The 18,546-nt window shown below is 34.1% G+C and overlaps 1 protein-coding gene across 1 annotated transcript in view; it reads right to left on the bottom strand.

The window, feature by feature from the left end:
• LOC111045077 (homeobox protein Meis1) overlaps positions 1 to 18,317 on the bottom strand; it is a 28,558-nt gene extending 10,241 nt beyond the window's left edge. The window contains exons 1-8 of the mRNA XM_039442207.1: positions 17,966 to 18,317; positions 15,332 to 15,466; positions 12,714 to 12,885; positions 11,384 to 11,632; positions 10,038 to 10,311; positions 6,428 to 6,567; positions 4,088 to 4,226; positions 2,589 to 2,738 (exon numbers count right to left, since the gene is read on the bottom strand). Coding sequence (XP_039298141.1) covers positions 2,589 to 2,738; positions 4,088 to 4,226; positions 6,428 to 6,567; positions 10,038 to 10,311; positions 11,384 to 11,632; positions 12,714 to 12,885; positions 15,332 to 15,456 — 1,249 coding nt within the window. The 5' untranslated portion in view covers positions 15,457 to 15,466; positions 17,966 to 18,317. The remainder of the gene's footprint in view (positions 1 to 2,588; positions 2,739 to 4,087; positions 4,227 to 6,427; positions 6,568 to 10,037; positions 10,312 to 11,383; positions 11,633 to 12,713; positions 12,886 to 15,331; positions 15,467 to 17,965) is intronic.
• Between the last annotated feature and the right edge of the window lie 229 nt (positions 18,318 to 18,546).

Below are 18,546 nucleotides of genomic sequence, written 5' to 3'. Positions count from 1 at the left end.
TTTTAATTGGTGTAATGCGGCGAAATAGTTAATAGGTGTAAGTGTATTACAGATGTATAATATTATTCTATTCAAATCAAGTTATATCTAAATCAATATTTACAATCATACAAAACCATACACTAGTTCCATATCTTCTTAAAATGTATGAATTCAGGGATACTTTCATGTAGAAAATAGATAATTACAATATAAAGAAATAAGAATCTCAGTACCCTTTTTTTGAAATATTTTATCACTACATGTTTCGGACATTTATGCAATTTTCAAGTTATATGAAGTAAATGGCATAAATGTCCGAAACATGTAGTGATAAAATATTTTAAAAAAAAGGTACTGAGATTCTTATTTCTTTATATTTATATTACAAGTAGCCCTATACAGAAAAGAGATAGATAATTACATTATATTAATTCTAATAAAGTAGAATTACAGTACCCTTAGAAATTAATAAAATAATAATACCGAAACGAGTAGTTATAATTTATATTCTTATTCTATTATTTTATTAATTTCAACGGATACTATGAATCTATTTTATCCATACACTAGTAGTATATTCATATTTTATATATTGAAACAAACAATTTGAAAACAATGCAGATAAAGCTTGCAATGTACCAAATATTAACTGCTCATTTCTTGATACTCCAGTGAGCGGACGGAAATTTCTTTCTTTGCGCACAGTACATTTGTCACGTCTATATTTTTTCTTTCTTCAAGTAAATTGTTATTTTTTTTTTAAATTTGTCTATATTTCAAAGTGTAATTAAAACAAAAATTGTGTTTTTGTGACAAATACTGTTTTCTATTATATTATTTTTTAAATTAATTTGATAATTATTTTATATATTTTAATGAATTGAGCATTTTCTCTAAACAACTTGTACTTTCACTTCATTTCATTTATTTATCGTCACATTACATCAATTTTTGAGTAACACTCATTTGACTGGTGACATGTCAATACTAGAACAAAATTATATTTAAAAGACTTAGTTCTAACTTCTTGAAAGTAAAATAAATAAATACACTCTATGATGTATCTCATCAAATTCACATGGAAAAGAAAGTCACAAAAATTAAGTTGCACTCTACAGCCCCCCCCCATTTCACAAATTAAAATTCGGCAGCAGAGTATAGGGCTTTCTCTACTAGCATTTTTCTGACTGTTAGTTTGAATTTGTTTATTGAATCTAGATTAGTAACTTCTAGTCACTAGTAACTTAATTTATACAATTGTCAATATTGTAGTGAAGACTGTTTTAGGCGTAATTCCTGTAGTCTTCCTTGTTTTTTAATAAATTAATTAATTATTTAATGAAATGCTCAGAATGTAATGAAGATAAACAAAACAATTTGAAAACAAGATGGAAAAAGCTTGCAATGTACCAAATATATTTACAATGCACAGCCTCTTCCAAACAATTAGAGATTTTTAAAATGTAGTAACATACGATTTTAGAATTATTCAAAAATATATAAGGCTTATACTTTTGGTACATTTCAAAATCCAATCTAATAATTATTCAACTTACTCCTAACAAAAGAATTGGTTGTTCAACTAACGATTTTCTCTAGTAAAGTTCATTACCAATGACATGTACATTTTCATGTATGTTTTGGAAAGAAATAAATGATTGATTGATTGATTGACATCAAAGTAGCTAACACTTCTTTCTTCGATTTATAAGAGGAATCTCTAAATTGTTCCAAATGTTCTTAAAAAAATAATATTTTCATAATCACTGTAATATAATCATCTAATATTCTAATAATCATCTCTAAATTGTTCCTAATGTTCTTAATAAAATCATATTTTAATAATCACTGTCAATACAAGCTCACAACTTATATATGTGATTTTAATTTTAATAGTCACTGTAAATAGAAGCTCTTAACAACCATTTTGAATACTCACTTTTCTAATCAGGGCTACTGAGATTAAACACAGTGAAAGTTATCCTTTTATTCCATCACAACACAGGTAGTTTCTACTCTGAGATTGAAAAAACACAGTTTTCATTTTGTCACATCCACATTTATTAAATTTGTTGACAGGACTGCAGATTCTTGTTGAAATCAACACATTACAGCTGAAGATGTGTTGATATGAGCACGAAACTGCAGTCCTGTGTACAAGTCTAATAAATGTGCATGTGACAAAAATAAAACTGTTTTTTCAATTATGGAAAAATAATTTCTTATTTAACATAGTTTCAACTCTTCAAGAACCATTTTCAAATGTAAACATTAAAAAATTTACACTTGAAAATGGCTCAATTGAAACAAGTTGTGCAAGTCTTATTACATAGTTTCAACTCTTCAAGAGCCATTTTCAAGTGTAAAAATTAAAACATTTACACTTGAAAATGGCTCAGTTGAAACAAGTTGTGCAATTCTTATTACATAGTTTCAACTCTTCAAGAACCATTTTCAAGTGTAAACATTAAAAAATTTACACTTGAAAATGGCTCAGTTGAAACAAGTTGTTTTGTAATAAAATAAAAAGGTACTTGATAACTTTTATTGTGTGTTAATAGTAGCTTATAAAAAAATTGAAGCATGATAAAAAACGCAAAGTTTACCTTGAGTGTTATCAAGTGCAGACAATCGAGCTATATTGTTGGGCCAAAATCTTTGTGCTGGAGCCTGTTTATTTGCCCCAGATTTTGTCTTTTTGTTGCAAGCTGTACCACTGGATGCTTTACTTGACTGGCCATTACTACCGGTCACACCTGAAAAAATCAAATCAAAATGATTCAAATATAATAAGCAACATGATTTAAATATAATAAGCAACATGATTTAAATATAATAAGCAACATGATTTAGATATAATAAGCAACATGATTTAAATATAATAAGCAACATGATTTAAATATAATAAGCATCATGATTTAGATATAATAAGCAACATGATTTAAATATGATAAGCAACATGATTTAACCCTGATTTAACACGAGAATGATGTTCCCGGGTTGACAAATAATTTTTGTATTGTAGCGCTCATCGAATTTCCATCTAGCTGTTTACCCTGTGGTCAATATTTGCAGTAGCAGAAGTCTTCGGGGTGATTTACAGCATTTAATTGGGATTTTCGTTTAATAATAATTAGAATGAAGTTCTATAGTACTATTGCTGTTACGATTCTCTTATCAGGTAGATTTGGTAGAGAGTTAGTGGGAAGGATATTTTAATATTCTTTCCGAAGAATGGACATTGATATGTCCAAAGCTCCACCAATTTATGTAGATGCATAACAATATAATTATCTATTGTTATTATATTACAAATTTCTTTTTCATATCATATACAGTTCAATAATTATTCTATTAGTCTATATTATGTAAATTCATCTATAATTTTGCTGTATTGTAAGCTATTGTATATAAGTGTATAAGCCAGTATATATTGTAATCTACATAAATAAAGTACTCAATCAATCAGGAAGTGAGAATTGGATTCACACACGGTAAATGGACATTCGAATTCAAGCTGCAGAAATTAAATTTCTATAAAATAAATCCTATATTCTAATGTAATGAATGTATTATTTTGACGATTGTATAACTTCTTAAGAACTCAGAAATCGTTGCCATAAAATTATCTATCTATCTAGGAAGGCTATTTGGCTGCACTAGAATTGATAAAATTGGAAATACTGATATAAGACAGGTTTTAACGGTTTTTCCACTGCTGGAAGAATCATACAAAATAGACGCAACTGGTGCAGTCATTTGAATAGAATGCCACTTGAAGTTCAGAAATATAGACCTACTGGAAAAAGATGTAGGAAGGTCGAGATATAATTTATTCAAGCCAAACTATAGTTTCAAAGCACTCAAGGCATCATTATCAGTGGCCAGTGGATGATAATGCCTAGAGTGCATTAGAACAATAATTTGGCTTAAATAAATTATACGGAGCTGACAACATATCTTTCATTTCAACTTAATATGGATAAATTCCACAACATCTCGGTTCCTAGTGTAAATTTTATAGATCAGGTACATTGCAACATTTAAAAACTCAATTTCAAACTTGTTTTTCTTCAAGTTTTGAATGAAAATAATGATTAATTACCATCAGCAGGTGAAGAAGCATCCAGCATTGGTTGCAGTATCCTACGGCGGGCATTGATGAACCAATTGTTCACTTGTAACAGTGTTAGATTTGTTTGAGCTGCAATTTGTCTTTTTTCATCCTCTGTGGGATATGGATGCTGTAGCAAATGAAAGAACAAATATTAAAACTACAGAAACATCACACTAGAACTCAAAACTAGCATTACTTTCTAGCACAAACAATACAGTTCACAGAAATATTTCAACAAGGAAACTGAACATCAATCCAAAATTGACAACATACAATCTGCATGGTCAAAAAAGGTAAACTTCAAGTTCTAATCCTACCATTTCTGTCGGTTTTGGGACTGTTCTAAAACGCTTCTGCCATTTCGTTTTTCAACTTATTTAGTGCTTCAAGGATTACAAACATTGCAAGTTTCTCTGTGGCAAAAATCACAATGTAATTCTTTCTCAATCGCTCCTTTATTCAATTGATTATTGTTTGATTGATAAATTTCAATTAAATTAATTTGATAGATTTGATAAATTCTTCTACAATAGAAACAAGAGGAATTTTAATAACTATAGCAATTCATGTATGTTGTATTTTACACTCATGACATTTATATTACCGTATACTTATAATATCAATTCATAACAATATCATATTATATCAGCCTTATTGCAAGGTTGAGTGGTTAGGACTAAAACGTTCTTACTCAGACTAATAAAGAATATTTTTATTTCATCAAGTTTTAACACTAGAATTACTACTTGCAGACTATATTGATTGTGAAAAATGTGAAATATTTACTCACTGGCTGGAGCAAGTTTTCGAATCACAGTGGGAACACTGTTGACAATCCAATGCGATTCGAAAGCATACTCCAGTCAGTGAGTAAATATTTCATATTTATCACAATTATTATACAGAGTGTCTGATAAGTCACTCCCTATTTTTATACAGCTATAATTTCTTTATTCATGAACCAATTTGGTTAGAACTACATTTTTTAGATAGAGCACTCCTTGAGGTTTTGTTTAACACCAATTTTCATTTGTTTCAGTTTAGAAATGCCCCCTCTCTTGACTGTGGAAGAACGAGCCAAAATAGCAGCTCGTTATGAGGTCTGGGGATCTGTGGTGCGAGTACAAAGGTGGTGGAGGGCTGAACGAGGGATCCATGCAACACTGGATGCAAAAACTGTTGAAAATTGCCATTCCAAATTACTAACAACAGGGAGTGTCACAGATGCAAGACGATCAGGAAGACCATCAACGTCAAGGACAGCAGAGAATGTTGACAGAGTTCGTGAAATGTTCATGAGGAGCCCTAAGAAATCACTGCATCAAGGATCTCGTGAAAGTGGTATTTCATATCTCTCAGTTTTAAACCATGGAAGCCACTAGATCCTTGATGCAGTGATTTCTTAGGGCTCCTTATGAACATTTCACGAACTCTGTCAACATTCTCCGCTGTCCATGACGTTGATGGTCTTCCTGATCGTCTTACATCAGCAACACTACCTGTTGTTAGTAATTTGGAATGGCAATTTTCAACAGTTTTTGCATCCATGGATCCCTCGTTCAGCCCTCCACCACCTTTGTACTCGCACTACAGATCCCCAGATCTCATAACGAGCTGATTTTTGGCTCGTTCTTCCACAGTCAAGAAGGGGGCATTTCTAAACTGAAACAAATGAAAATTGGTGTTGAACAAAACCTCAAGGAGTGCTCTATCTAACAAATGTAGTTCTAACCAAATTGGTCCATGAATATGTAGTGAATAGGACGTGGGAGTCGATGCACAAACGCTCTTCCAGAGAGTAGGCGTTTAGTGACGCGTTTTCCCTAGTTAACAATTCTCTTTGTAGAGGATTTGCGACACTTGCAATCGAGTCTTATGCGAGTACGCATTGATTTGGTGATCTCTCTCTCGACATCTCAACCACAGGGTGTGGTCGTGATCCTGCTTCTTCCTTCTCAAGGTATCTGAGCATCCTCAGTGATCATGTTGTGGTGTAACACTGGACTTCAAGGTAATAAACACGAACTTTATTATTGCTAAAAATGTGTCTTCCTTCTAACATTTCCGAGCCCTTAAGTTCCTCCGAAGCCTCCGAAACCTATGACCCGCTCGGGCCACTACAAATAAAGAAATTGATCTGTATAAAAATAGGGAGTGACTTATCTCAGACATTCTGTAGTCTGCAAGTGGTCATTCCAGCGTCAAAAACTCTTGATGAAATATATGGTAGTTCGTAATGGATAAAGATTTTTATTTTCACTTCAATATCATTTATTTAAATTGTTAACAATCTTGGGAGAATAAATTCTTGTGTTTTGATGTACTTACCACCAAGTGCTGAAAGAGCCAAGACCGCATTATACTAGTGGCTTGTTTAGGCAAAACTCCTCTTTTCTGCTTCTTCCTGCTTCCAAACATATCGTCATCCTCGTCTCCTGATCCACCACTTGTGGCTGAGAGTGAGCCACCTGCAATCACAAGGTTATTTAATTTAATCACTCAATTGTTTTAAATCACAAGGTTTTTTAATTTAATAACTAAATTGTTTTAAATCACAGGGTTTTTTAATTTAATAACTCAAATGTTTTAATAGAACCTAAAACTAATTAATCATGAGAAGCTGCAATCCACACAATTCCTTCTACACCTTTTTCAGTATTTAAGAAAATTGACACACACAAGGTACAAATCTACAAATGAATACATGCAAATAATATGACATCAAACAATATGCTAATTATTAATTTTGGTGCAAAAATGGGAGAGAATTGAAAGGTTTTTTTTAACTATGGTATCCATCTACTAGAGTGAGGTCCACGTTAAAATGGCAGTGGAGAAAGATAGGAGAACAACGTTGCTGAACCTCTGTCTTGTCAATGCCTTCTATAGACGGTAGCTGATACAGGTTTATCAATGTAATATTAACTGTTCATTCTTGTTTAAGGCTGTGCAAAGGCTAAAAATAAACTTTCTACTGGTGATATTTTTCAAATTTTTCGATTTGTATATCATCAAGCTATCAAAATGAAAAAGTTTTCCCAATAAAACATTTTTTTTCGATCATTACTTTTTGAGATATGAGCGCCTAAAGTTTAAATTTTAGGGACAGAGCATTTCAAGTTAGGTAAGAGATGAATCAATGAAATTTAGAGTATAAATTCTTCATGGTATTGTTGATCTAGTAAAACGAAGATTTCCTGAAAATATCAATTTTTGAGAAAGTTATTCAATTTACTAAAAATGACCTAAAATAACTTTTTCTGAGTTTTTTTGGTCATTTTTGGTAAATTAAATAACTTTCTCAAAAATTAATATTTTCAGTAAACTTTTGTTTTACTAAATCAAATCATGGTATCAAAAATACCATGAAGAATCTATCCTCTAAATTTCATTGATTCATCTCTTACCTAACTTGAAATGTTCTGTCCCAAAAATTTAAACTTTGGGCGCTCATATCTCAAAAAGTAATGATCGAAAAAAAATGTTTTCTTGGGAAAACTTTTTCATTTTGATAGCTTGATGATATACAAATCGAAAAACTTTGAAAAATATCACCAGTAGAAAGTTTATTTTTAGCCTTTGCACAACCTTAAAATAATCAATTATATTTCATCAAGCAAGAAATTACATTTTCAATGATTTCATAACGAATTTTCATAATTAAGATGAAATATTTTGTTAATTAATTATTAATTCTACATTGTTGAAAGACGATCTGGCAACAGAGCAAAGCGAAAAAGAGATGGCGCTATCCGCTTTGTCGAATGATAGACAAGGATAGCAATAGCATTGCTGATCAAACACTGCCATTATAACGTGAACCTCACTATAATTATTAATTGTGGTGCAAAAATGGGAGAGAATTTAAAGGTTTTTTAACTATGGTTTCCATGCAATAGGAAATCCTTAAATCCTTGAGACGGTAAAAGGTTATCAGGAAGTTGAAGAGAAGGTAGGTATGACAGGATGGGATGAAGGAAGGTATAATGGAATGGGAAAAACGATAAGACCAGATGGTAGACATTTGAAAGAATTACAGATCACAGAAGTATCCGCAAAAGGATCCCTCATTGTCTAGCAGCTTTGTCTACATTGTCTTCCTGTTATAAATTATCAACATCTAGGTAATTTACTAGATTACCTAGACACAGAATAGATACAGAATGGAAACTGTCAATCAAACGCCTATCCAACCAATGCTTTTTACATGGCACAAATACTAGACACGTCACGCGACCTTAGGAAGTTCCAATCCTGGTCTTCTGATTGGCTCGCGGCAGTGAACGAGATCAATTGATCCGGATCATTAAAGTGATCCGAACCTTCCATCAATACTATTACAATGCGGAACCTCCTAACAAGATGGCGGATTTTTGCGCCAGGGTTCTAGCCGAGTTTCCATACTGTATGTATACTGTGACCTAGATGTCGTTGTATTGGTGGAGTCGAGATTGACTCTCAAAATCTTGGAGGTGACAGAAATCTTGGGTAAAAATACTGAGCATAAATTGAAAAAAAATCAAGGAAGGAGAGTTTACACTAATCTAAACGGCATCCTCCTTTCAAGCCTCCTCGCCAATCCTCCTTAGTGCCGGTTGCACAACAACCGGTTAAATTTTAACCGTGATTAATTTCACAAGAACCAATTAGAGAAGCTGTCTTTTTAAAAACACCTCTGATTGGTTCTCGTGAAATTAATCACGGTTAAAATTTAACCAGCTGTTGCGCAACCGGACCTTAGTCTAGCAGCTTGCCTTGACGTGGTTGTATAGATTGAACCATAGAGAAAAGATGGCATAAGAAGGTATTCTTATGATGTTCATGGTATAGGTAGTTTATATTCCAAATTTCAAGCAGATTTTTTGTCAACTCAAGCCGATTACTGCCAAATACTGTGTATTATTACTGTTTTGGCCGGGTGAGAGTGTAAAAACGTAAAAACAGCGTCAAGAAAAAAAAACTACAGGGACTATCCTTGAATTATTTGAATAATTTTGTTGAGCAGGGAATATCCCATGAACATCAAACTTGAGGCAGGAACAACTTGATCACCAACCGCTACGAGTATGCTAGCACGCAAAAAACATTTCTATTCATTGGTGTGAAGCTTTTTAATTCGCTCTCTGAACAATTTAGAGGTTTGCAAAATCTAGTTTTCAAGCGGAGGCTAAAAATATTCCTAATCAGTAACCCCATTTACACTTTCCAGGAGTTCTATGAACTGGCTAGGACTTTGTAAAATTATAAATATTATGTTGAAGTACCTACATTGAGTACATACTGTATCAACTACTGCTACTTTTCATTTTTGTTTGTTCGTTTTTATTTGTGTGACTGCATTGTATTTCAAGACCAGAATATCTTATATTTGAATATATATATTTTTTAAATATCTTTCTTTGTTTGGACATGATATTAATATATCATGATATTGTAGTTCTTTTAGAATAGTATGTTTCCAATTATTGTATTGTATGTGTGACATTTGCTGTACATTGTGACGGAGGTAATGCTTCTGAAGACCTCAGAAGCGGTTACAATAAAACTTATTCTATTCTATCAGCTTGAGTTACAGTGAAATTTCAAAGATACCAAGAAATATTTTCACGGTATGGGTCGTTTATGTTCCAAATTTCAAGCCGATTTTTTGTCAAGTCAAGCCAATTACTGTCTATTATTACTGTTTTGGCCGGCTGAGAGTGTAAGAACGGCACAGTATGAGAGACTACCAGCGTCACATAGCTTCACGGAAAAAAACTACTGGGATTATCGGCTTGAGTTACATTGAAAATAGGAACATAAACGCCCTATATACCTATCTTCTTGTGCTATATTTTCTCTATAGTTGAACCGAGCTTGACTCTCGGAATCTTGCAGGTTCCTGGGTAAAAATATTGAGCATAAATTAGAAGATAAGGAAGGATAGTTGTGACTTTACCTTGCAGAAGAGAGATATCACTGGAGGGAGGAGGAGGCGGAGGACATGGATTGGCTCCAATCTGCGACAGCGGCGTGCTCCCATGAACTATGTGCTGATGCTGCTGCTGCAGCTGTTGTTCAACTAAAACAGCTGTAGCTGGTACCATCTGACTGCTACAGCTGTTGTAATGATGAGTCACCATATCATCGACATGCATGGTGGCCGCAGAGCCTCCTACCGCTACTCCTGACCCCGTTAATAATCCTCCTTCATACCCTGTTGGAGACACCACCTGTGTTAATCATAATCGGCGTTAAATGCACATTCTATCTAGTTCCTCCTTAACCAAACAAAACACTGCTGCCATCACGACAAAACAAACCTGTGTTAATCTTAATCGGCGTTAAATGCAAATTATATCTAGCTCTTCCTTATTTACGTTAAAATGCAAAATCCATCTAGTTCCTCCTTGACCAAACAAAACACTGCTGCCATCACGACAAAACAAACCTGTGTTAATCTTAATCGACGTTAAATGCGAATTATATCTAGCTCTTCCTTATTTACGTTAAAATGCAAAATCCATCTAGTTCCTCCTTAACCAAACAAAACACTGCTGCCATCACGACAAAACAAACCTGTGTTAATCTTAATCGGCGTTAAATGCAAATTATATCTAGCTCTTCCTTATTTGCGTTAAATGCAAAATCCATCTAGTTCCTCCTTGACCAAACAAAACACTGCTGCCATCACGACAAAACAAACCTGTGTTAATCTTAATCGGCGTTAAATGCGAATTATATCTAGCTCTTCCTTATTTACGTTAAAATGCAAATTCCATCTAGTTCCTCCTTGACCAAACAAAACACTGCTGCCATCACGACAAAACAAACCTGTGTTAATCTTAATGACTATGTTCATTACAATGGTAGTGATGGATTCTTCATGGTGGGAAGCTTTTATAGGCAGTCTCAACTTGATGTTGAGACTGTTTCAAATGTATTGTTTCATTTCCATAAAATGGAATTAATAAATTTAATTTGTTACTTCATTTTTGAGGCTAGCTACTCGACACGAGTACAATAAATTTCAATTTCAAGTTACATTTTACTCATTTTCAAATCTGTCGACACAGTATACATTCCACATGCGCTACAAAAAATAATCATTGATTGTGGGTGGGTTTTCAAAAATTAATTATTCTCATCTCTGGAATTAAAATATGATTTACTCCTCACTACGATTAGAATTTTAAAAAATGTCATAGTTGAAATAGAATAATTATATACAATGACAAAAATATTTTATTCAACCAGAAGAGTTTTCAACTTACTTGCTTTAAAAAACCAATGTACAGCATTTACCTGTAAACTATGCGCGGTGAAGGCTGAGGGACTATTGCTATCGCTCGAATGACTGCTATTATTGTTTGTACTGCTATTGTTATTATTATTTTCAACGTAGCCAGTGGCATAGTCTGATCGCAGCAAGTTTTCGCTCTGCATTTTTCCCTTCAAACATGTTATGTAGCGGTTGCAGAAGTCCTTGCACAATTCCTGAACTTTTTCCAACTCTAGCAGATGGATACGAAGCACCTGGATAGCTTTAATCATCTGGAAAACGTGAAATGTGCCATAAATAAGGACTTCAATATTCATATAAACGATCATCATTCTAATTTTTCAATTTCAATTCTATTTATTTCACCAAAGCACAGAAAACAGTACAAAGATGTGACAATCAGAGAAAAAAAGAACAATAATTATTATTCTAAATATTTATATCAACTATCTGAAAAATACGGCTGGAGGTGAAGAACTACTGGCATAAGTAAAACACTTGTTCGCCTATTATTACAATTAAGTACATTTTGTTATTATTAAACAATTATTACAGTTAAGTACATTGAGTCCAAATATTGGAGAGGATAGAAAGTGATTTCAATTCATTAAAACTATAACAAGGATCTATAATACAGATACAAGGATTGTCTTAGAATTAAGTTACAGTTTTTTTATAATCCTGTTTATGGCAGGAAAAGACTGAAATTTTCATGGAATTCTCTTCCAGGAAATTTTGTTTTTTATACAAAAAAGTTGTTTGCATAGAAAAAATCGTTCTTCATTGTGAAATGTTATTCTTCCTTCCTGTGTGATCACACTGCATACGTATATGTGTAAGTTCACGCTTGGTTATGCATGACCAAGCTTGCAGATGAGAAACAAAATCTTGAAAGCGCAATAGACACTCTGGGCCACTCAAACTAAAAGCTTCACTTGCTGGTGTGTTCAGTGTGAGCACTGCAGCTACATTCAAGTCACGTGTTTCAATGGCATTTTCTGAATTTTGTTTTACGGCTCATGATTCGACTTGCACTTGCACATATACGCATTCAATGTGATCACACCCTTCAACAGAGGAGTCTTTTATTCTAAGGAGCCTTTTCAGGTTGGTACTCGTGATATTTAATCATGATTAAAATTTAACAGGCTCTTGTGCAACCGAGCCAATCAAAGGAGCGCTTTTTTTTAAGGGCCTTCTCTGATTGTTACTTGGTCATGATTAGAATTTAACAGGTTTTTTGTGCAACGGGGAGAATAGCTATCAAGTTCAAGGAATTCCAAAAACAATATTTTACTCAATTTTTATCAAGTTTAGTGACTTTTTCCAATTTTACATAAATATTTCACTTACCAGTCCATCAACTTCTGAGTCATTGACAAGAAATGGCTTTCTGTCTCTCTCTTGGTGCTGAACAAACGCCTGAATATCTAAATTGAAACTCTCGCTATTTGGGGTCTCAGCAGATTGGGTAGCCTGTTCACATCGTTCAAATAACAATGCCAAAAGTGGAAAAAGAGGATGTCTGAAAATGGAAATAGAAGAAAATATTATAGAAGAGGTCAACATCAATTAAAGAAAGATTCATATGAGAAATAAAAAAGGTAAAAAAGAGCGCCAATCTTTTAAATTTACAGATTATTTGAAACCACCTTTATGTTTTCAATTTCAATTTATTGGAAAAAAGATACATTGTAGTGAATGTGGTTGTGAATCAGTGTGGATGCGACAGGCACACTGCCCAAAACCGCACTTCACACAAAATAATACAGAAGAAAAAAAACAACTTATACAGAAATTAAAAAAACTTCAGGATTACATGCTAAATCTACCAGTTTTACCAGTTATCCCAACCGCATTTAAATAGAGTCAACATTCATCTGTTACACCTTTTTCATCAATGGAATGAAATGAAAATAGCCTTTAATAGGATATCAATCTAAGTAGATTTTTATCAATCCAAGTTTGAACAGAAAACCCCAGTTTGTGTGAGATAATTTAGATGATGTAACAATAATTTGTATCACATAGTTTTAATAAATGATGTAGAGATAAATATAATATTGTAGTAGGGAACATGTCCCAACTGATAGGTTTCATTCATATTATTAGAGAAAAGGATATCGTGCTAGTTATTCACATTCAATGAGAAGGATTGAATTGAATGTTTCTACATAAAAATTTCTCTATATTTATTCATTAGTGTTTATTTCTCAAGGGAATGAGCTTGAGTACAAGCTGATAAGTTGTTACAAAATGAATGGATCTTATCAAATGTATCTCTACGTCTGGAAATAAATTGGAAATTACATTTGTTCAAATTAATGAATAAATATTATTAAACGAAAATCCCAATTCAATGCTGTACATCACCCCGAAAACTTCTGCTACTGCAAATATTGACAACAGGGTAAACAGCTAGATGGAAATTCTATGAGCGCTACTATTGCGCTACTTAATTGGGATTTTCGTTTAAAAATATTTATTTATTAATTAGCATTTGAACGAATGTAATTTCCAATTTATTTCCATATGTAGACTGGCTGGCTGCTATGGCTTCGTTATAATGAGCGTTGCTATCCAGAGATTGACAGTTTGGTGTAAGGGTGAGCATTCCTGACCGGCAATTAGAAGGTACCAAGTTCGATTCCTGGGCGGACGAATAATTTTTGTAGCGTAGCGCTCATCGAATTTCCATCTAGCTGTTTATCCTGTTGTCAATATTTGCAGTAGCAGAAGTCTTCGGGTTGATTTACAGCATTCAATTGGGATTTTCGTTCAATAATATTTTATCATTAGCATTTGAACAAATATAATTTCCAATTTATTTCCAAATGTAGAGATATATTTGATAAGATCCATTCATCTTGTAACATTGTAATGAATTATCACCTTTTACTCAAGCTCATTCCCTTGAAGAAATAAATACTAAAGAATGAAGATCTTATAATGTGATGTGACATTTTTATATAGAAATTAAACATTTAATTCAATCCTTCTCATTGATTCTGAATAACTAGCATGATCTCCTTTTCTCTAATAATATGAGACATAAATATCTAATACAGTTGGGACATGTTCCACTAATTCCTAGTCCACACTATCGCCAAGTCGCTAGCCACGCTGGTAAGCTTGGCCACGTTAGTCTTGCCATCCACACTGCAATATGACCATTTGTGGGGCGCGGCCGGCCACTCGCCTTCGCTCGACAAAAATCGGAGTAATGGCAAGCGAAGACCAGTGAAGGCGAGCGCTGGCAAACCACCCGTGGATGCGGCATAAGAGGAAGGCTGTTTAACAAGTTGTAGCCTACCATCAACATAAAATTAACCTACTTGAATACCATGTTATAAATATGTTACTTTGTTATACATACAATATATTTTACTGAATAATATTTTATCATGAAAACCTACTTCAATACTATGTTATAAATATGTTACCTTGTTATATATACTATATACATTGCTGAATACAATTAATCATGAATAATATTTTATCATGAAAAAATGGAAGGAGGAAAAATTCTATCTATGATTTAAGACATAATAAAAATATACATGAGTTGGTTGATATTGTATGATAGATATTATATATATAGTAAATTCGTATGACTTTTGTTGGTGGGGAGTCCCTTGCGGGAAGGTCCCACCGCCTGAATATATAATTTAAGCCGTCAATGGGCCTTACGACTGTCATACAGTTTAACGTGCACATCCGATAACACGGGAGTGATCTGGTTAAAAAACCTTTTGGTATTGAGAGGGTTTGAACCCGGGATCTCTATGCTGCTACGCAAGCACTCTATCCACTAGACCACGGATCACTATCTATATGAAAGAGGAATAGTACAGGCTAAGCTTAGTTCTCCTCTTTCAGATTATGATATCTATTGTAATAATTGCATTGATAAGTAAATGATTGATTGCTACAGAAAACAAAGATGACGATAAAGAAGATGAAGCACTTACTTGTAAACAGCTCTTTTATCTGCTTCGAATGTAGCCTGATCAGTAGGACCTGTGTTTCCAGGCTGAGCTCCTGAGATATTGTCTGGATAAGACACCATTGTAGCGGCTACTGTTGTATCTTGCATTTCAGCCCATCTGCAAATAAACCGTCTATGAAATATATCTGATAGGTTTGCATGGAATTACATCATTGTTAAATCCAAATTGGACTGGAACGTGTTATCAAGTTTTTTTGAGAACGTACGGGAATCAGCTGATGATCAGCCAATCTGAGAGCTTTTTGCTCTGCCGAATCGACTCAAAAACGCTTCGTGTGGCTTGGCCCTTGGACGCGCTGGTTGTTTTCGCTTGTTAACCGGATGCATCGTATCTTATAAGGTAAACTATACGAGTGTAATAGCCGCTCCCTATCATAAAAGGCCATGCATTCTGAAGACGCGCGAAATAAATACAGCAAGTCTAAGGGTAAACATGAAGCGTTTTTGCACTTGCGGTGGACGAGTCAGCAGGGCATAAAGCTCTCCAATTGGCAGATTATCAGCTGATATTGGCCAACCCAATCAGCTGATAATCAGCCAATCGGAGAGCTTTCTGCCCTGCCGACTCGTCCACCGCAAGTGCAAAAACGCTTCATGTAGCTTGGCCCTAAGGCTGACCACTCACGGTAGGGCATGCATGATGAACATGTGTGTACACATATCATCATACATTGTTGTCACATCACAGCGAACGACATTTTTTTAGGTTAGGACTTGCCCTAGGGCAGAATACTGATGATGATGATAATTTGTAATTTTCCAGTGGTTTATTTATTGTTTATTTATTCCAATTTAATTTACGTCAAGGAAAACTCAGAAAAATTTTCCATTCATGAAGATTACCATGCATATAATACCAGGAACAGTAGAAACATTGTAGCACCACAAATAAGACTCACTAAAACTATGAGAAGCCATACTTTCCAACAGTGTATATTGTTTAATAAACTGCCTCAAACAACCAGGAATCTGCCTCCAAACAAATTTAAGAAAATTGTAAACAGTTATCTGAAAAATAATGCCTTTTACTCACTTGAGGAATACCTGAATTGAATGTAATATAGATATGCTTCATCAGGTATGATTTTCTGTTCAATTGTGTGTAGCCTACTTTTAAAATGTATATATTATGACTTGCCTAATGCTATAATTGTAGCCTGATGGTTAATAAAACGAATCTTGAATCTTGTTATTGGTTGTTTATTTTATGTAATAAGCCTCTCGCTGATGACAAAACATGCATGATGAACAAATGTGTGTGCATGATAAACATTCATTTACACACATATGTTTATCATGCATGTCCTACTGTTGGATTCCAGTCAAAGACGCCCGTATAGTTGGGATCTTAATCATCTTGGCTACCCTGGGAGGCCAAGGATAGCAACTGGCCAATTTAGTAGCAACTTACTACACTTCTGAAAAGCTATCGCAAACAGATGTTGCTCCTAAAGATGGCCATTCACTATCCGATGTCTTGAGGTCCAACATTCAATATTGGATTCGACGTCGGACCGTGAATGGGGTTGTTGATGTTTGATGTCTAGCCGGACGAGTTGTATCAACTGTAGGTTCAACACATCTGACATCCCAAGGCCAGCTGCCTAGTCAGAGTCGAGTTGGAACCTGAGTGGGGATGTTGGACTAACTCATGGACAACCAGTCGGAGCGTAAGTGGTGAAAGATCCAACTATACTCCTTACAAAATTACTTTTGACTTGGGAGGGACATCCGCAGCAGAGAAGGCATACAGCGGTAGGGATACAACGGCGGCGATGTTACCGTTCTAAGCCGGCCAGCGTTCTCTAATTTCTAGTGAGTATTCAAGCGCTCATGTTAAACTTACGAAGTTTCCTCTCTGAAAGCATTGATTCGACTGAGTCTAATCGACAAATTGGCAACTGCGCTTCTACCTATGACTCTAATTACTGATTTTATATCAGTATACATCACTGTAATTGGCTGATCTCCCTCCATTTCTCTACGCCGCATATTCCTCCAAGTCAAAAGTTATTTTGTATGGAGTCTTACTACTATTGTTGGACCACTATAGTCGGATAGTGTACGGCCCGCTCAAGTAGGCATTTATAGCCTACCACCACCGTAAGGTAAAATGGTAAGGTTATAATTTGATGAAGGCGATTTCGACTGTTTAGGCCCAAAATATACAGAGTTCTAACATGCTAAAAGTTGGTAAGTGATTGAAATCCACACTGAGCAAGCAATTAATCCGGAGTCCGGTCCCACAAGGTGTAAAATTACAGTATCAATAACTCAATAATACTGTTAAAAATCAAAAATATGTTCGATGATGGATATAATTTTGATAGTCTTCTATTAGACTATTATTCTGTAAGAAATTTCTTAATTTTACCAGACAAAATTAGGTAGGTTGGTAGACTAATAATAAATTTCATCACAAATAAAATTTCCTCAGAATTGAACCAAACAGAATTGTAAAAACACCGACTTCTTTTAAAAAGGCAGGAATTTGTGGTCGATCTAAATTATATTTATTTTTAAAATAAACTGACGATTCTTGATCAAGTTAAAGCTTCAAACGCTATTGTACTATGTATCATAATAAATCACTTACATCACATTGAAGCGTATTATGGAGCAAAATAGTGACGAGGGTATTCAATTTTCATGGACATGTCGCAGAAACCAAGTATATTACACAATCCTAACAATATCAACAGATTCTATAAGGAAAATTCATTCTTGGGCAAAAATAGATTTTTTGTTATATTGATACTAAGGTATCAAGAATTAATATCACAAAGACCACACATTTTTTGCAACAAATACAATCCACAGAAGTCAATCTACACTACTTTCACACAAAACTCGAATATAACCTAAATTGGGTAATTTAGAGGGTGAAAATAACTACAGATCCGTTTGAGTGGCAGCTCGCAGATGTCAATCAATGGCGTTGCGTCTCCTCCCAGTTGGAGTTCTTTGAGATGAGAGCAGTATGGGATCTTGGAAATGAATATTTTCTGATGAACACACAACAAACTAAGAGAATTTTTACACTTTAACTCTGAAAATTTTCTCAAAACAGAATTTTTTGGTTATTTTTACCTTTTCATGATTTATTTTTGGAATACAGATGTCAAACTCATGATGTCATTTCCGAGTATCCCTTCAAGCTCGAGCGAGAAGGTTGGC

This window comes from Nilaparvata lugens, chromosome X (genome assembly GCF_014356525.2).
Source record: "Nilaparvata lugens isolate BPH chromosome X, ASM1435652v1, whole genome shotgun sequence".
In the NCBI taxonomy this organism is placed as follows: domain Eukaryota; kingdom Metazoa; phylum Arthropoda; class Insecta; order Hemiptera; family Delphacidae; genus Nilaparvata; species Nilaparvata lugens.
The sequence above is the reverse complement of the archived record's forward strand: the minus strand, read 5'-3'. Positions and strand labels throughout refer to the sequence as shown.